Below are 20709 nucleotides of genomic sequence, written 5' to 3'. Positions count from 1 at the left end.
ACTTAATGGGTAAAGACTGCCCTCTCAGGGTTTACAATGTCAATTGCAGTTAATATGGTCGTCTGACTTTCCACACAACTCAGGCTGCTGGGTGTATAAACAATATAGAGTAGGGAAATGGCCACATTGCCATTCAGGATGTGATTCCCCACTAGGTAATTAGTTGTTTTTTATGCTCACTTGATGAATGGTTTGTAACCCAATTTAATGTAGTTGAAAGCAAATATAAGGACATTTTAAGTGCTTCTTAATGTATCTGTCAACAAAACCTATTCAATGAGGTATCCATTATAAGTGCATAAGCAGTTACCAAATGATCAATAACTCATTACAATATAGCTGTATAAACAAATCCTTACAGTGTGCTATAAGACATGTTAATCAGTTGTGTTAACCATATGTAGAAATCATTCACAAGTGGGTGTAAAACTGCTGTAGAACAGAAATTAACTTAAAACTCATTCTTGACTTTTGCAGTCACAGCTTACTAGATTTCTTTTGGAGCTTTCTTGTGGCTTTCATCAGCAGAAGGGGTTTGCATATCAGACTGAAGAAGACATGGTATATATGAGTAAATAAATGCTAAAAGTGGCATAAAATACTTTTTCCAGATTACAAATGAAATTCAACCATCCTTATATACACTCTATGAATGTATGGCATTATGAACTAGAAGGGCACAGAGCAGGCCAATGTCAAACAACACACCAGACTTCACAGACAAAAAAATCTAATTCATAGTAAATTATCGGGATTTGCACCATAATTTAATGAGTTCTTCCCAGGCCCAGACCCCATCCCTCCACCAAGTTCGGTGCAAATCGGTTCAGTAACATTGTCGTAATTCTGCTGACAAATTAATAGACAGGGTGAAAACATGACCTCCGCAAGTTTACACAAACAGGTGAGTGAGTAGAGCAGTGACTGTCAAAACATGTGTAAATGTGACTTCACTTGTATTTTCATGCGAATTTATTTACATTTATTTGAATCAGGTGGGACAGCTGTAGTCTACAATGACTGTCGCTCCTATGCTGTGATTTAATTGGTTTAAAGTTGAAGACAATCCCACACACTCCGCCTCACCGCCCAGCCTGTGATGCAGCTCTACAGTGTGGTAGGAAGAGAAAGGGGCTTAGTTAGAGGCTGGACGGGTTCATTGACCAGCGTTTCACTGCAGGTCACGGCAGGACACAGGAGCAACAGGCTGTCAGTGAGGTCAGTGGCCGATTTGACAGCTCGTTTTTGTTTTTAAACCAGTCCTCCATTAGTTCAAGTTAGCTAATCGAGCTAAGTAACCTGCTCTTACTAACTAACGTTACTTCCCTTTTAAGGCTGAAGAAACTTACTTTTCTTGTGACTGCCGAAGAGTGTTGCGTCTGGTGTGACCAGAAGTTGTGATAAATCAGGAGGAAACGATGAAAAGAGTTTGTTATTTTCTGAGGGAACGTTGTTCCTCCTCTGGGGTAAAGTTCATCAACCATAAACTGGAAGAAGTGACAGCTGCCGTGTAGGTATTAACGTTTTATAGTGCGCCCTCTACAGAGTAAAAACGCAGCTAAAATGGGATTTCTGTGGGCTGGTGAAAATCGTCCTCTGGGAACAGGGTTATCACATTTGAACTCAGCCATGTACAAAGAAGGCTGTTGCAGTTATGTCCTATTTTTGCTCCACGTTGGATTGATTCTTCAGAAACTGGACAATCTCTCAGTGACTGCCAACGCAGAGCATTTTGTATTAGGTGTCATATTGTGTTAAGGCAGTGACTCCCAGCCCTTTCAGCTTTAAAAAATGAAGCAATCTCCTGTGTCGACATGAGCTGTGAGCACCTCAACCAGTGAGTGACTTCTGTCCTCTCAGATTGTTTCATTTGAGGCCTAAAGAAATAAAGTATCCAGTGTTTCACAGGGGGGGAAAAAAAAAATTGGAGCCTTAAGTTCCTTATCCATTTATCTCAGGCCCCCTTGGAGGATCCTGACCTGATCTCACTGATCCAGCTCTACACTATTTTAGATTAAACTGAAATATGACTAAGAGACTAATTTTGAAGAACCCAGCCCTTCTCCCTTCTTTGGTTAATTTACTCTTTACTCGTTATGTCCACATGGATAGCTGATTCCTCTTTAACCCACTCACTAGTCGTGATCTCTCTATTTGTTGCACCTCCTACGTTGTCCCTTATGACAAATGTCTCAATAGTTTCCTGGAGGTGTACCAGCTTGTCCATTAATATCAAAGGTCACAGTGTTTCAGCTCCAACAGGAGTTTAGGAGCTTTCCCTTTTCTGAAAGAGGATGATGAGGCTCAAAAGTGTGAGGATATGTCAAAAAACATATAGCGAAACAGGAAGAAGCCAAATAGACTTTTTATGAGTGTACCATGCCTCTGAATACTATCTCGGGTTCATGTCACACTTGATATCAGTGAGGATAGTGTCAGACTTTGCTTTGTGATAAAGCCAGTGAAGATCCCATCAACTGCCTCTCAGAGAAAAGAAAAAAAAACATGTTGCCCAACAAAGCTGTTGCAATAAAATGCAATTTGCAATCACACAGAGCCCTGAGAAATCGTCTGGAACTGGAGAGGTCACGAAAACATCAGAGAGAGTACTTTATTCACTATGACATTTAAAAGAATATGTTAAATAAATATATATGAAGGTCATCCATGGTTTGGAACCTGAGTGCAGTTTGTTAGATATGAGGCTTGCTTCTCCGTCAGCACGTCTGGCTGTCAGGTGGACATGTAGCCTAATTTACCTGAGCATTTACTACAGGCTGGCAGCGGGTTGCAACTGGCTGGATGCAGTCCTCGTGCTACTGCTGTGCGTTTCTCCTCCAGTATGATCCCCGGGGTCATGTCCTTCATTGACTCATCAGCCCTATACATCAGGTCAAGCATGTCAAACGCTTGTTAACAGTGTTGTAGTAAAGACAGGTGGATTGGAGAGCACCTCTGTTTCTCTGTGCCATCTGGTGGAACACAGACAGATGCTGTCCACATGTTGGGAGCTCCAGAAGGAGAAGGGAAAGATCTTGCCGCAGGGGGGGGGGTCTTTCCTTTCTGCTAATGTGCCTCTTCACCCCCCTCATTTGGCATATCTTTGCTTTGTTTTAGATCACTTTCATCTGATTAATCTGTCAATTGTTTTCCAGATTGATAGTCACATTGGGATTTAGTATGATTTAGTATGAGTTTTTTATTTGTGAGGTATTGTATTTAATTCACTGTAAAACAAACATTCCCATTTGCTTGTTTTCTCCATAAATAGAGTCTCACTTGATGATCATATGCACTATATCAATGTCATGATTTATTATAACTGAAACTGAAACTTTAACCTTTAAAGTCATCTAAGAAAAAGTGCCCTTACATCACTGATTCCAACTTCTCAAATGTGAATATTTGATGGTCCTCGGTGACAGCAAATTGAATATTTTTGTTGGTTGTTTGCTGTCACTTTTTATGACATGTTATAGTCTAAATGTTTAATTGATCACTTAAGAAAATAATCTACAGAGTGACCAATGACAAAAATAAAAGTTACATGCAGTCTTACATTCCACACACTTTACCCTGATAGAAGATTTTATCCACAGTATCCCAGTCCTAGATGAAACAAGTCAGATGGGTCGTGGGGGAACAGTAAGATTTCTGTCACTCCTTGTGTGCGAAGTCGAGCCTATGCTCATTTGAAAATGGCATACAAGATCTGCTCATGACTTCAAGAAGAATAGAAACTGGATGTGTAATTGGAGAATTGACAGAATAAGTTATGGGTGAATTTTACCGTTTTCTGTGGCCCAGATAAGTATGACATTGAGTTTTAATTTAAGGCAATACTTCATTGTATTAGTGTAGTAGGGTAATTTTTATCTAAAGCAGTATTTCAGATGAGTAATTCTTTTGGCCTAGTTTTCATTTAAAGCAATATTTTACACTGGTAGAAGTGCAGTATTACTTAATATTTTACTTAGCAGTTTCACTTGATAAATAAATGATGAATGATATCCAGAGGTTCATTCTTCCTGCCTGCCTTCATGTGAGCTTGTGAACAATCAATCTCCAGCGGGTTTACAGTTCTTACCATTACTCACTGCTTTTCTGTGACTCTGAACTATAATTTAAAATTAGACCATTTTGTGTATCCCCAGAATTCTTTCTCATAATTTATCATTTCAGTATTCATTACATGTTCTACTCATTTTTACAGAGACTTTAATATGAAAGCAAAGATCACCTTGCGGTGCCATTGCTCTTTAAAGGTGCTGAAATAGACCTGGGCTGATTTCTGTTTCACTCTTGTACAGTATCAAACTTCACATGTGCTTATCCTACACCTTTTCATGAACAAATCCTAGATTTTTACTTAATTATTTCAGGATGAGATATAGTTTTAAACATGCAAAGATACAGCTGTGGAAAGCAGCAAGAAAAATCCCAATTCAGAATGTACCATTATCCAATTTTTGACTTTAAACTTTGACATACAGACTTGAATTGTTTGCTTGGCTGCACCATTTTATTTTTTTAAGTGCAGTTTCTTCCTCGTTGCATCACAGTGTTGACAAATTAATTTAACACGGCTCAGTCGCCTCTCTGCCCATATTACACTGTCTTACAAGACAGCGATTCTATTTCCAAATTCATGAGGCGCCAGTTCTCTGCAAGATAAAGACTATCAGCCACTTAAGCAAAGAATATCACAGAAGAAGATGTATTTCATCATGCATACCAAGCAATGTGAGGTGAATCTCTGTTTCTGGCACTCTATATTCCATGTCAGAGATTGAATCCAGCAGTCACAATGGCAGACAGTGGGAAGACTAATGAGAGTGGAACTGCAGCAGCAGAAGCAGCTAATGGAGACCAGCAGGTGAGAAGCACTTTGACCCAAAATGACACCTATTACAAAACAGGCATATTATGAACTCATTTGACGGTTAGAATTTTCCCATTTTGATATGCTACTGTGGGGAATCAATTATGATCCCTAGCAGAACACTTAAACTCTGTGCTGAAGCTTTATTCTATAGAGGGAGGATTGTATATGACAATTTTCATGTCTTTTCAATGACAGTATAATGGTTCTTTTGTTTTTGTTTTTTGGTTTGTTTTTTTCCTAGAATGTTGTTTCCCGAGTGAGCAACTTGCCCCTGGTCAGTTCAGCTTGTGAGGTGGTTTCCAGCGCCTACAGTAGCACCAAAGACAATGTGCCCTTGCTGAAGGGAGTGATGGATGCAGCAGAAAGTGGGGCCCGAACTCTTGGAACAGCTGCCACCACCGGGTCCAAGCCTCTTTTGGACATTATAGAACCACAGCGTAAGTTCTTCTCCCTGTGAAGAATATGATGTAATATATGTGCAATGACAGCATTGAAATGCATTATAAAGGACTGTCAGGTCCACTTGTTACCTCTGGGCTAGAATACACCATAAGAATAAAAATAAGTTGGTTCTTCTGAGAACAGAATTTATAGATTCTTTACTCAAGGTTTCACAGAAGTCATTAAAACCCTTTCAGTTGCTACTGCACAGTAAACATGAAACTGTTTTGTTATTTGGTGTATCACTCCTCTCTGATGCATTTAGGAGAGGATTCTTGTTACATTTATTTATTTCTAAGAAAATAGTTGTGTGCTTCTTTCAGTCTCCACAGTAAATCAGTATGCATTGAAAGGACTTGAAAAGATGGAAGAGAAGCTGCCCATTCTTCACCAACCAGCAGACAAGGTCAGACAGAAAGCCATGCCATTATAATGTAGGCAAAGAATATATTTGAGACCCTCTTTTACATATTCTCCTCTCCTTTTTACTGTGTATTTAAATTGATTCATTATACTGTTAACCACTATCACACTAGGCCTTTTTTAGGTACCTTGACACTTAAAAAACACACTCTGATCATCAACCAGCCCTCTTAATCAGTCCAGAAGATGTTTTACACTCCAGGTAACCATAGCAACAATGTTTGCACTTTACAATATGTGAACAGTTACTGTTACCCCTTAGTAAAAATAATCTAGCCACAGGTTAAACTGCCTACAAACAAACATTGAAAATAACAGATGATTTGACCACAGTCTCTCTTTTTTCCTTTGATACAGTGTACGGCCAGGGTATAAGTAGATAACGCATACTGCTGCACCCTGCATTATCATGTAATCTGTTAGCTGCTACTTGTAGACCAAATTATCCCAAATGTTATATCTGTGGATACAATAGAGCTATGTAGAAAATACATAATAGCACCACCATTAGTCTCCAATCACGTCACATAATCTGCTCTTTTGTTTCTCAGGTGGTGTCGGACACAGTCGGTATGGTGTACCAGTCGGTGGCAGGCGCCAAAGATGCTGTGGTGGGGGCTGTGATGGGTGGTGTCGAGCTGACCCGGGCAGCAGTCAGCGGAGGTATCAGCACCGTCATGGGCACCAGGATGGGCCAGATGGTCAGCAGTGGGATGGGCCTGGCCCTCAGCCGATCCGAGGACTGGGTCGACCAGAACCTACCAGTCACTGAGAGGGAGCTGGGTCAGTAGCTGTCCTAAATGTGGAAAACATAATCAGTCCATTAAAACCAGGGGAGGTGATAAACCCATATGTCTCCTGCTGAAGTATAGACAGGTGTGTTTTGACAGTTGGATCAAATGAAGCTGAAACAAGGCTGCAGTTGGAATTTATTGATCACAAGTGACAAGTGGCCAGTTTTTCAAGTTTTTATCACAGATGATTGTAGACAAACAAATGATCATAAGTTAATAATTAAAAGCAGAGAGCTGTTTCACTTCTATGCTCCATAAATAATTCTGATATAAACAAACGTTTTAATAGTAACAAAGCACTTTCAAGTTAGATTTAGTCTTTATATAATGTTACTCCTTGAATTTCCAGATCTATCAAGCAAAGTGGAAGTGATTCCTACCATACTGTACCTTTTTAATTTTTACCTTTGTAAGTGTCACTCTGTCCTTCTTCCTTAAGTTGCAATTCGAGAGCTGCTAAACTGCCTTTTATACATTATAGAGTGTAATGATCCAAACTGTAACTGGCAAACTGCAGTTTACTTAAACTTGATTTATTCCATAATAGATATGTATAAATGATGGCATTAGTGCTATTTGCCATTATAGTTGTTCCGATACTGATACTAGTATCAGAAATCCCTCCAATACTGCCTAAACTACAGTATCAGGTATCAGCAAGTACACAAGTCCATGCACCAATCTGGTACCACGTAATTCATTAACACATTTAAATACAAGGTTAGTAGTATACAGCTGTTTTTTGATTTATTTATTTTTTAATGCAATGGTATGAGCTCAGTACTCTGAAAAAAAATGGTATCGGAATTTCTCTATTTTCCATTTGCTATGCGAGTCAGTACTGTGTCTTTGCTTCATTGATCTTCTGATCAAACAGCAAATTTAATGAGACTGTCCAAATAAATTATCACTATAAAGGCAAGACAAGGTGATGTGGCAAGATGGTGGTGGTCATGATAAAAGTCTTCAATTGTACCACAGTGGCTGGATCTGAACACATCAATAGTCAATGCTATTCATAGAGAGGGAGGCAGGACATTCCAATGAACTTCCCTTCTGTTAACTTGGCCCGTGAAGCACCTACAGTTTCCAACGCTCACAGCTTTGACACCTGCTACTGTGATGTCATGTTATGATGACAGCCGGCCATACTCCAGTATAGCAGTAACCATCCTGTTTTCTGATTTAGGGATATGAAAAGGATTCAACTGCAACAGTAATCAATGGCAGCAGCAAAGCACCATAATGGTAGTACTCGGGGGATTTTGGATTTGTTCAGTGGTTACTGTGGCAGAGGCCAACAGACGCACCAAAGTAGCTTTTAACACAGGCATAGGGAGACAGTGTTACTCTACAACCCTCTTAGCTTCCACAAACTGATGACTGGAGGGAGTGAAGTGACTCTCAACTCTTCTTGTCTCTCTTGAGCAGATGTGCTTTAACCCTGTCAGAGTCAAGTAGCCTTGGAACAGATGCACCAGCTGTCACAGAGAGAGGGGAACCAATTGAGCTTCCATCCATCAGTCAAAACATGCCCACTTCCCCATGCCACACTGAATGTACATATACTGAATTTCTTCAGTGTATTCCTTCACATAACAGTTAAAACTAAAAAACAAAAGGAGCTCTCATGAATGGCTGATGTATTGTTTCTCTTTTAAGAATTGGCAAACATAACATACGCCGCTATACTCACACCGGTGTTGTCACAGATAAATATTTAAAGCCATATATAAAATTCTATATACCTTGCTACATAAAACATTTCTCTTGAATACATATGAGATTAACAATTTTCTCTTTCAGCTGCTGTAGCTGAACCTGCCACCGGTGAGGTGACTACCACATCAGACAGTCCCAGCTACTTTGTCCGCTTGGGGAAACTTTCTGCCAAGGTACAGGAGCGAGCCCTACAGCAGTCCCTGGTCCGTGCACGGAATGCCAAGGATGCCACCTATGCTGCAGTGGCTCAGATTACCAGTACTCTGGACCTGCTAGAGAGTGCCCGTACCAGCCTGGGTACCGCCAGTAACCAGATAGGAGGAGCCTCAGAGCAGCTGCTGCAGCGCTGGACAGAGTGGAAGCAGAAGCAGGCTGGAGCTGGACAGACTGAGTCAGACCCAGATGGGACCAAAGATGAATCTGAGGTAAGGGAGGAAGCAATTGGGAATTGAGGAAATGGTGTCTAACCAGAGTATTAGTGCATTTCAGAGCATTTACAGTACATTTACTGTACATTTGCACCATGTGTACGCTATACTACTTGAACAAAAGAAAAAACCTTCCAAATTTCTCTGAGAGGGACAGAAACAAAACAAGAGTTCTTATCTCAGCAATAAAACAGACTTGTGTTTTAGAGGCTCACATTGCATTGTAATTCCCCAATTGAATCATGTAGGAATTTGGAGTGATATATTATCATCTAATAGTTAATGAATACACCCCTATTTATGATTCACATATATCACACATATTCACATTTCCCATTTCCATTCTCTACCCACAGCAGCTGGAATGGCGGACCCTCACCATGGTGCGTGGTCTGAGTGAGCAGCTGAAGTCAGCGTGCTCCAATGTGGTTTCAAGTGCTCAGGGTTTGCCTGGTGCAGTCCAGGACCAGCTAACCAGCGCAAGGCGATCAGCTGAAGAACTGCACTCCTCTCTGGGGAGTGCCAGCACTCTCACTCCCCTCCTTCTGGAGCGGAGCCGTTACCACCTGACCCAGGTACTAATTGCGCTACACTGTCTTGAGCACAGTTTTATTTTGCTGCATCAGCTTAGTTAAATATAATTTAGTGCCATTTTACATCTTAACACAAATTGAATTGGTGCTTAGATAATACCTGGGTCTTACTGAACAGGTAATAAACAGGAAACTCCTAGATACATTACATAAAAAAACACTGAAACTAGGACAGTCAGCCTTTAGTATTTAGTTATGTACACAACTATAACCTAATTATTTCCCATCCACAATAACGCTTACTTTTGAGGTCAAATATTTGTTTTGATTAAGTATATGGTTAAGAAACTGTGTTGAAAGTAACACTCGTATGTGCTTGTCCCCCCAGGTTCAACAGTCTCTGGATGGTGTCATGGAGTATCTACTGAACAACACACCACTCAACTGGCTGGTTGGACCCTTTGCCCCTCAGATCACTGAAAAGCCAGAGAGAGATGTGGCGATGGAGCAGGATGGCCAGAACAACTAGACTTCAAGACTTAGTTGTGATTCTCCATAAGTTGATAATCAATGTGGTGACACAAGGCTGAAGTTCACTGTAGGTGGACCATTTTAAAATGCATTTACATGTGCTTGCTTTAATGAAAGAGGCCTTAAATTCATTTAATCAATGTTGCCTTCATGATTCACAAAATTTGAATTTACTAAATAATGACACTACATTTGTGATGAAAAAGTTGGAATTTAATTCCAACTGAGAGCTCTGACCTGTGGCCTTAGAGAATTTATACATCTCTGCAATCTATTATTTATGCTGGAAAAGATAAAAGTATTTTTACATGTGTTGAAGATAAAAATGAGTCTGTGCCCATACTGCTGTTTGAAAGACTTTTGTTAGTGTTTAAAAATAATTCGAAAGCATTCCCAGAACTAAGCCAATTCTTTATTGCCAAGGCCATTTCAGGGGTTACGAGGTTCCCCTTAATATAGGACACGCATCTTTGCGCATTTCATTTGTTTTTAAATCTACAGTTTTAATTTCAGTATTTTGTGTCTGTACCTTGATGTGTTTATGGAAGCAGCTAATGAACTGTCAATGAACTGATATGTCAATAAATTCTGGACACGTTGTTGTGGTGTTTTTGATGTGTGTGTTTGTGTGTGTGTTGGGGGTGGACTTGTTACTGTCTGACTCGATGCTGGGATGACGTCATGGTCGTTGTTTCGAATGTCGGGAGGTAGCGCTGGGTAGGAGGCCGCGCGCTCTGCTGGGGACACAACTTGTACAAATCTGAAGCCCAGGGTCGTCGACAGCCCCCGGTACCTTGAATTTCAGGTACTGTCTTCATCCTAGACCGCTAAGGGAGACTGCCGCCGTTTGTAACCGATTTTAAAACCAGCCAGGACACTGTCGGGAAGCGCACTGTTTTTGGGCTGGCTGATTATGCTAGCAGTTCTGCTAACGTTAGCCTGCGAACACCAGCGTTTATTCGATTTAAAACACAAGATTTGTTTACACTTTGTTGCTAAGGATGCCTTTCTTTTTTATTTTCTTGATTTTCATCATGATGGAAGGCTACCAAGCGAGTTTTGTCCTTCTTTTTGCATTGGTATGCAGTGTCAGACAAACAAAACGTCCAGCGAGGCTGTTTGCTAATGTTACAGTATTTGCTTTGAGCTATGCAAGCATAGGACGCCAATTGTTTTCTGCTGCGGACAAACTCAGACTAGGGACAGTTGTTTAGCTAGATTGTAAGCAACGTAGTGTTGACGTGAGCCAAGTCATTTGTTAATTTGAGGGCATTGTTTAAGTTTTGAGGTGGTTTTGTGTAGACATGTCTTTAGCTTTTGTTCCTGTTTTGTTAACTTTGTCCTGACCAAAGCATCTTGCTTTGCGGCGGAAGAAAGCATAAAGCAGCTGAGCTAGCTTATGTTTTCGCACCCTGTAACTTGTTTTTCTACAGTGAAATTGTGAACGACACCATGAACCTTTAGTTTTCATTGCTGTGCACAGCTCTACACCTATTTATTTTTGACAAATCCATAGGTTGATACTTTGAAAACTCCTGGCGCATTTCCCGAATGCTGCAGGAGGAGCATTACAATATTATGTGACACGTTTTATTTTGTATTTATTTGATGTCATGTTTTGCCGTTTATGTCAGATATTGTTTTTGTCCTCTTTATTCATTTGGAAACATAAGTTGGACTGCATTTTCACTTAAGGGTGATTATGGCCATTTCTGCTTTAGTGGCAAGGGGTGACTTTGTCATTCTGTTGTTCGTTTGGACTTAATATTTGTTAATGTAAAAAAAGTTATGAACCTACTTGACAAACTTTTATTACAGCTACAATTAGTTGGCCATAACCCCTAGCTTACAAAGAAACTCACATTTTTGCTCCAGTTCTACTCTCATGCTCCAATGCCAGTCTCCAAGCTCTTTTAGCTAATAATGAATAAAAATGTAACCACATAGGGACTGCTAATCATTTTGACTAACTTCTGCAACCCCATTTTCAGGAATATCCTCTCCCATCCCCCTTACCCCCTCTGTCAGAGCATGGCTCAGGAGACCAATCAGACGCAGGTGCCAATGCTTTGCACTATGGGATGCGGTTTCTATGGTAACCCCCGCACCAACGGCATGTGCTCGGTCTGCTACAAGGAACACCTGCAGAGACAACAGGGAGGGGGGCGATCCAGCCCCCCGGGAGAGAAAGGTAGGAAGATAGGAGAGACATGACCTACAAAAAGCAGGGGTAAGCTGGACATGGGTGTGAAAAGTGGAAAAGTCAAGAACTTGGCATAGGGGGTCACTCAAAAACTATACAGGCATGGGGGTGCTTGAATTTGCTAAAAGGGGTTGGAGAACAGAGGTAGCAGTAGCTGCCTGCACTGTGGCATCAGAAAGCAAGAGAGTGACATCTCCATCTGTTGTTTCACATTAACTCAAAACACCTCTGATCATGTTAGGCAAACACTGAGGCAATGAGTGGAACATAATAAGATACTTTTTAAAAAAAAAAGGAAAAGGAAATCATGTCATATTGTTCAGGGCCAAAACAACAGGTTTTGTGCTGCTTGTGTTATCAGACTGTCTTTTCCCCACACAGCTGCTACATCACCAGCAGGATCGCCAGGATCAGCTGGGGTGACTGTGGAGAGCACAACCTCAGAGCCCAGTACAGAGGTGGCAGGAACCCCACCTGAGGAACAAACAACCAGGTATGTTGACTGACAGTTGGTGTAACTGCTCGGCCCTGTCTTCTTCTACAGTTTGCTGGAACACTAAATCATTGTGAATCAGTTTTAATTTTGATGTCCCTCAAAAAGTACAAAAAGTAAAATTGTAAATGCAGTTTTCAGTCAGTTTGAAATCTTTGTTATGAAGCTGATCAAACTATATAATGACATGAAAATAAGAAAACTTTGGCCCATCATCCTATACATGGTGTTTGTCAGTATATTGGACATTTGATTAAGTTGTTAAATAAATGAATGTTTAATTGACTAAATAATGAATAGATCAGTTCATCACAAGCTCCAGCACATTTTCTTCTAATATGTTCTCATTAGTCCCCTTCAATTAATTCTAGCACAACAGCTTGCCTCTGCAGAAATCAGAGATGTTAAGGTACTGTGCATATTTACATCTCGTTTGTCAACCTACAACCGTATGGGATGTTACAATCATTTCACAACTCAAATATTTTTAGCTTAACCAGATGACTCTGATAAGAGGTCTTTGCCAGTTGCTACAAAACTTTCAGCCAGTTTTGAGGAGTTGATACACAACAATGTGCTACACACATCACCAACTCAATTTTCTAGAGAAGCAAGGCCAGACCATATTTTATAGCATGTTTGTAATGCTAACTATAAGCTGAAATTTTGTTTGATGTCTTTGTCATTTAGTTGTTTTTTCTGGATGTTAACAAATGCAGCAGTATATCATCTCCTTTGCTTAAAGTTTACACTGAAAGAAAAAGCTGAAGAGTAATGCACTGTGCTTTTAAAAATTGCTTGAGGGCCTGTTCTGAAACCTGCTGCATAATGTTGAATAATCGTTGCAGGCCTAATTCATTTTTTTGTAATTAAGCATTTTGTTACTCCCCTTATATGGTTTGCTTTAGCTATGCCAATAAATAATTCTTTTTGAAATATAAAATAGATTTCCTTTGTAGCATCATGAAGAAAGTGTGATGGGTGAGACAAGTAAGTGAAGATGATTATGTCTTAGAGCTCTATTTCAAAAGTTTAAGAAAATATTTTCATATTATAAGATGCTGTTTGTCCTGGATTTTGTTATAAATGTAACTGTCAATTGCTGGAAATAAACCAAACAAATACAGACAATCGGGTTAGATCTTAAAGAATGAAAATCAGATAAAAGATTTGACAATTTAATATGCGCAGTAAATATACTGTAGTGTAGTAATAGACCCGTGTCTACATTACTGAGATTCTTGGAAAACACAGATTGCACACATTATAATGCACCCACTTGTAATGGGTTTATTCTTCCCAGAATGTCTACAAAGAAGTCCAAACAATCTTTTGTTCCCAGTGTGATAAAATTTCAGAGTGGATTTGCGCCCGATCTGCCTGCATAGTGTTGTCATGGATAGTTGTTTGCACTGTACGGTTTCTGTAGGCCCTGCATGTTTGTGGTGGCCTTTGTCTTGCCAAGTTGATTGTGATAGCTCATCAAAGTCATCTCTCAGAGTAGTTTATCGCGAGGGCGCCAGAAGAAGAGCCAAGACATTAGTAGTCAGTCACCAAACAAAATGATGGAATTTGTGATGGTAATTCATTCTGGAAGGCAACAAGAGCATCTAAGTTGTATGTGAAGTTAAGAAGGGTCTCGCTAACATTTGCAGGCCAAAAAAAATTTCCGATTTAGAGAAGAATTCCTGTATGGTCTTAAATTCATGTGATGGTTTTTTTGTTTTGTTTTGTTTTGTTTTGTGATGTCAGTCCTAGTTCTCCCAGCCCAGTAACTCAACAGATGACCGCTATGAGCATTTCCCAGGATTCAGGAGCTGTAGACTCGGATCGAGCGGAGGCTGAGGAGGGAGAAGAGGAGGGTACTTCCAACAGCACAGGTAAACATCACAGAAAATGGTGGTCCTTTCCAAGACTCCACAATGAAGCGTCACATGAACTGAGTAGTCGGCAATGCAGGGCACTTTTAATTCAGGAGAAGGGGTATCAGTAAACTGGTAAACAGTGGGATGAACTTGCTACCTTCTACCATTAGCAAGAAACATCCTTCATCAAGGATCCTGTATATCTCATTTCATGTTCAGCTGTAGACTTATAGTATGTGCCCTTTCCTCCTTGTTAGTGTTAAACATACAATTATCCTGTCAAGGTGTTCCTTGACACAAATATGGATTCATTTTTGCTTGTTTGTTTGTTTTCCCCACCAGAGCCAGTGGGGGAAGCAGCACAGGCTTCATCTGATGGTGAACAAACCCCTGATAAAAACAAGAAAAAGAACCGCTGCTTTTCTTGCCGGAAGAAAGTGGGCCTTACTGGTAAGGAAGAAAGGGATTTTATGGCACGCACACACATACACACTGAACCGTGAGCTCTTCTTAGCTACTGGTGTGGTTCAAAGGTTTATGAGTCATGAACCTCCCTTGCTGGGACTTTCCTCTTCTTACCTGACAGTCTTAACCTGTCAGAGTATGAAATTCAGAATAGTTTGCTTAAAATACCAGTAATGTTGTTTGTGAGAAGTTCTTTTGTCTTATGATGCAATGTCCAAATGTTTATGTGGCACTGTGTGTCATGATTTGTTAGACATTAACCATAGGCCATTTTTAATTCACAACACTGTCATAGCTCTCGTTTGAATCTTAAGCAAGATATAAATGTAATCCATAAACCAGTTTATGTCTTGCCTTGTGATGGCATAGTTTCTCTATCAATAAATGACAATTAGCGTCTGAGAAAGAGCTCTTTGATTAGTGGTTTAAAACACTGGGCCAGGCTTACTGATAATGCTCTTATAAAACAAATCTTAATGCATATCACAGTTGTTGTGGTTCCCAATGATCAACCAAAGGTACTTTGTTATTTTCCATATATATTCCTTCTCTGGCTCACGCCATTTGCCAAAACGATAAACAACTATTTGTACACATTTGATTTAATATTAAATTATTTTAATAATTGCACCATTTAGGAAAAGTCAGTCAAGACCCTTTCACTCTTTGATTTGGATCTAAATTTGACTTCCACATAGACATGGTCAGTAAGTTTCGTCTACCTAAAAAGCATCTAAAAATGTGATCTTGTCAGACCTCTGCTGATTTGAAAGAGGTCATTAATACCTTTATTTCATTACACATACATTCCTTAAAATGCTTCCATTCATACCTTAGCAAAAACCTCTCTCAGCTGTCTGCAAACTAAACGGCACCATGTTACTGCCATTCAAGCTTCCTGGCTTATTGATGCATGTAGAAATAACTTAAGATCTATTGCTACTTTCGAAGGCTTAATGAGATCAAATGCCTGTAACCTACATATCCAAAACCTCACTACCAGCCAACAGTTTGTGTAATGCTTTTTCCACACCCAACCACTTTGGTGCAGAGAGCAACATACTGCAGGTTAGTGGTGCATTTCACAGTCCAAGGCATTTCACAGTGTACAGTGGCTTCCACTTTTTTGCCAAGCAGTATTGCCTCACAGGAGCCTCCAGGAGCCTTTTTTAATGTCAAATAGTATTATTTGTATATGAGCCTGATAATGGCAGTACCCTCAGGGCATAGTCAAGCTCATGTCCAGTTTTACTCTGTTTAAGGAGTGTTTTGTTGTACAGCATTGCAGAAATATTCATATGGCCAGTTTAAACTCTGAATGTGTAATGATGTTTATAATGAAGATTCTGTGTTGGACTGAACCTGTTTACCTCTCTTTACTGAAGGTTTTGACTGTCGCTGCGGCAACCTGTTCTGTGCCATTCACCGTTATTCTGACAAACACGACTGTCCCTATGATTACCGGAGTGCAGCTGCAGCCCGCATACGCAAGGAGAACCCCATCGTGGTGGCTGAGAAAATTCAGAAGTTATGAGGACTGAGTGCAAAAAAGAAAGTCTCACTGACTTTGTGAATTTGAACAATGGCAACTTGGATGAAAACACCTGATATCATGGCTTCATTTGTTCATGGTAGTCTAAGATGGGCGGGGTTGGGTGGTGAGGTCGCAGCCACTGTCCAGACGCTTCCCTTACTAGCATCTCCCTCTCTCTCCACTAGTGACTGCGGCTGAACCTGAGTGTTTCTGTGTGTGTGCGTGCGTGTGTGTTTGTTTGTATGAAAGTGTGTGTGCACATTTGCTTGAGAGTCTGGGAGAGAGCCGTAGGGGCTTGGTGGACATTAGTGTTGCTGTGGGGAGGGAAGGTATTTGATTTTACCCCTTTTTGTTTCTCAACTTGGGGGATCGTGTGGGTTTATTTTTATACAATCCCTGTGAGGTAGTTGAAATGAGACAGGGGTAAGCTGTTAAAGAATGTGTCGCAGCCAGGATAACGACACAGAGGTCAATTTAGAGGGTCTAGGAAAAAAGAAAAAAAACGAACTGCGAGATTTCATGTATCAGCAAGACCTTTTAAGGGCTTTGGATTATAAATTTTTCTCCCAGACTGAAAATGATGTCAACTTCTTGTCAAATTGGCATTTTTTTTCCCCCACCTCCTCCAGCTTTTATTCTATGGGTCACCACATGTTGAACTCCCAAGTCTCAGCATTTTCCAGAAATGTTTCTCTTTGATATATTGACTTATCATACTGATATTGGGTGCATGAACAGTTATTGGAGGGGGAAGGTAGGGGAGGGCATGGGTAGGGGAAACTGAGAACCTTGACTTAACTGAGTGATTGAATTCTGTGTTTTGTTTTTATTTTATTTTTATTTTTTTTCTTTCTGTTTTAATGAGCGTATGACATCAGAAGATCTATATTAATATATTGTAGTTAGCTTGAATTGTGTGATTGCATTCTATTTATTTTTTATCGTTTGGTTGGTCTGTGCTGGAGGATTGGCAGCATGTGTCAGCAAATCATTAAGATTTGCACTTAACCTTTTCAATTATATTTAAGTAATTCCATCTTGATTATATAACCATTGAAGAAAAAATACACAAGCTCTGACATGATGGAGTAGAGTCCAGTTAAGCCGTTACAATTAAGGTTGTGCAGTAAAATGTCCATTCTTTTGGATTTAGAAACAAAGCACAACAAAGTGTGTCAGCTGCGGAGCACAAGATGATGTGCCATACCTACTCAGTTTTGTTCAGCATGTGGGTCATTTGCAGTTTATATTTGATCTGTATAGCAGGCTCGCTGAAGGAATTGCCTTCTTGTTTGGTTGAGGCAGCGTATTCTCCTTGAATGCCCTTTTCTGTTCGTTGGAGTCGGAGCGATCGCTCCGTGTTTCTCAAACCACCAGCAGACCACTGACACATGCTGAATGAAAACTGACCTGGGTCGCAGTTAACTCTACACATTGACACACCTGCTCAGCTAACGTAAAGATTGTCGCGATGCTACAGAATTGCGTGCTGTGCTTTTACAATGTGCTAAGATTCAGATGAGTCCTTACTACGAAGACCGCTTCTAGCTAGCTTCTTCTAGGAAGATCAATCCTACATGCATGTGTGCAGACAAACATATAAGTTACTGTTTTGTAACTGACTGCACAGTTTGAAATGAAGCTGGAATGTTTAAAAAGCCACACAGCAGTAGCACAATGCATGGCTGGAACCTTAAGGTTCAAGCTAACAGGACTCTACAGTGTTTTTTTTTCCAAATGTAAATACCATATGGCTCCTATTCATATAGTATAATCTTATTGTAGATTTTTGCCAGGTAACAAAGTTGGGGGACTAAGGTGAAGAATAGTACTATGTGTATAAAAGTGCTTTTCATAATTATCCAAAAAATGAAAGTGCCACAAATGGCACAGATTGTTTTTTTTTTTTCCCCCATCTTGTTTGCTCTTTTATATTTTATCACCCTTGTCATGTCCAAAGTATGTTCAGTAACTGGCTCGACTATGAGTATCTCCTACAGGCCAAATGGCTACTTTTTTTATTAATACAATACTTTTCAGTTTGTTAACAAGCCCCTCTAAGCTTAATTAACCTTGCTGAATTACACAGTATTCCTGTCCATGCTTTTATCCTGTTACTGAAGTCTATTCATAGCGTAGCGGTATTACTGAAAATTATAAAGGCCTCTTGTGAAATGTAGAAGGGCAATTGAGGCTTCATCTTTTCATTATCAAAAGCTTTCCTTGTAAATGTTGCTTGATCGTGATCATCAAATATTTATGAAAGCTGTGGAAAAGTTGCAAGGAATTTTCAGAGTATGCGTTTTTTAAAGAAGCTAGTGCAGACTGGGTTGGACATGAATGACCCTTTTCCTTGAATACACAATATCATATTGGACCTAGCTGTGTTTGGCTTGGGCGCCTGTGATGGGAAAATTGGCCTTCACCAGAATTCACATTAAAGTCTTAGTAATGATGGACATGTCTAAATTACTTTGTGATTTAACATGCCAACACGGGGACTGTTTTCTTGGGATAAGTTGGTCATCTAAAACCCCCAACTGTGATTTAATTTCTTCCTACATCCCACCACTAGTGGGAGATTTAAATCCAGAAGGCGTTTATGGGGATTCTTGTGTGCTAATTATGTTCAAGGAGAATAATTGTCCATATTTAGGGGAACTTGTGGTTGGAGCAGCTCTGCAGTTATGTGTTCCCTACAGTGTATCTTGTATATTCAGACTTGCCTGCTGGGTTGACAACCATAACACAATATTGTCGCCTACAGTTTCCTTTTCAGATTGATAGTCCTTTCAGAGATAAAGCCCTTGACTTGGGATGATTGTTCAGCTATGTAAATCATGTGCATTTCATGGTTTACAATTGGTGTTTTCTATTGACTGCTCATATCACATCCCTTTTTTTCTAAGCAGACATGAGCAGTTTGAATGTAAACCACCATCATTCACACAATAAGCCGTAATGTCATTTATCAAACTACTCGGCCCTAATATTGATTATGTCAGAAGATGGAGGCCCAATTTTCTTACATGTTGTTTGGGACAGTTGGATAGCTGAAATTTGCTTTGACTGTTTGTGATGAAGGACTTGGCACCAGCATTTAGGGCAACCATACCTAAGTAATCTAGATATTATCATTACATGTATGTTTATCTTCCTTCTATTCTGTTGCTTTGATATTTTCATCTCTTCAATCCCATCTCTAGCAAAACCTTTCTTAATCACTGTCTTCATCATGCAAGGGTTTTGATTGATAATAATGATAAACCTGCCAATTATGATGAGTGAGCTAACTGCAGAAGTAAAGACAAAAGATGATTATTCATTTTGTCTTTAGAGATGAGCTTGAGGGGCATGAAAGAAAATCTACAATGTTCACAGAGCTGTAGTTCTTGTCCCTTGGCACTCCAGTCCCCCAGAAACACCACCAGATATCTTTTTATTTTGTTTTTCTTTAAAGATTTAGGATTGTATGATGTGTAAGAGTAAGTATAAAACAATAAAATCACAAAGTTTATTTTAAATTACACTTGTCTTTTGTATTTATTTTTGCATTTTGGTGGATAAATATTCAAAGGCTGAAAGCCATTGTTTTCTAGTAGTTGTAGTTTTAAAAGTTGAGTTACAACAATTTGTGTATTCACTGGTGTACAGTTGCATGCACTCATGGTTTCTTTGCTGCCACAGACCAGTATGTCTGTATACTGTGGCCCCACTGCTTTGTACATGTATATTGTTCTCAGACTCAGCAAAACAGTGTAGACACAAATGGTACTACACAACAGCACATAATGTGCTTTAGTGTACGCTGTAACAGGAATTGTCATGATGGCCTCTTAACTGCACTGAATTAAACACACTTATTCTGTGTCATTTGAATAGCAGAATTATATCATCGGGTTACCTTGATATCACAGTCACATCATACATTATTCTTCCATCATGAGAATTAAATATATTAAAAAAATCAATTGTATGTCTGTCTTACCCAAGAACATGGCAGCTTTGTCACGCTGCACTTCATCAAAGACTCTTAAAAGTCTTTGGATATGGTGTACCAGTATGAGTGGGAATCTTGGACCAGAAAAAACATACACCCATTGATGGTGAATTTGAGAAAAGCACCAAACAAGAATCAGTGTGGTTACAGTTTCCTGCCAGTCAGACTTAAAACACTGACTACAAGTGTTACAGTCATTAGTGTATATATTTAAAGCAGGTGTGAGGCATATTTTTTATGAAAGAAATATGGAAACTTTTAAACTTTTGTAGTACACTTTTATGTCAGTTTTCCCTCATGTTTTGTTCTGTAATTGTGTGATTGATTTTGTCATACAAGGTACAATAACTGAAGCCCATGACCTACCCACACAGGTGTTTTCACCTAACTGG

General features: G+C 39.7%; 2 protein-coding genes across 2 annotated transcripts; both read left to right on the top strand.

The window, feature by feature from the left end:
• The first annotated feature begins 1091 nt into the window (after window positions 1-1091).
• On the top strand, window positions 1092-10356 carry LOC111232232 (perilipin-3-like). Its single transcript, XM_022759654.1, has 8 exons — window positions 1092-1218; window positions 4787-4876; window positions 5127-5322; window positions 5650-5732; window positions 6301-6532; window positions 8350-8690; window positions 9050-9268; window positions 9615-10356. Exons 2-8 carry the CDS (start codon window positions 4808-4810, stop codon window positions 9753-9755), a joined length of 1281 nt encoding a protein of 426 aa, XP_022615375.1. The 5' UTR covers window positions 1092-1218; window positions 4787-4807; the 3' UTR covers window positions 9756-10356.
• Window positions 10357-10455: 99 nt separating this feature from the next.
• Window positions 10456-19844, top strand: LOC111232233 (AN1-type zinc finger protein 5-like). The gene is made up of 6 exons (XM_022759655.1): window positions 10456-10562; window positions 11749-11948; window positions 12342-12453; window positions 14206-14333; window positions 14661-14768; window positions 16169-19844. Exons 2-6 carry the CDS (start codon window positions 11789-11791, stop codon window positions 16315-16317), a joined length of 657 nt encoding a protein of 218 aa, XP_022615376.1. The 5' UTR covers window positions 10456-10562; window positions 11749-11788; the 3' UTR covers window positions 16318-19844.
• The last annotated feature ends 865 nt before the right edge of the window (window positions 19845-20709 follow it).

Source organism: Seriola dumerili, unplaced genomic scaffold, assembly GCF_002260705.1.
Source record: "Seriola dumerili isolate Sdu_G_001 unplaced genomic scaffold, Sdu_1.0 BDQW01000322.1, whole genome shotgun sequence".
Classification (NCBI taxonomy): Eukaryota; Metazoa; Chordata; class Actinopteri; order Carangiformes; family Carangidae; genus Seriola; species Seriola dumerili.
Note: the sequence above shows the minus strand (reverse complement) of the source record. Positions and strands in the feature narration are given on the sequence as shown.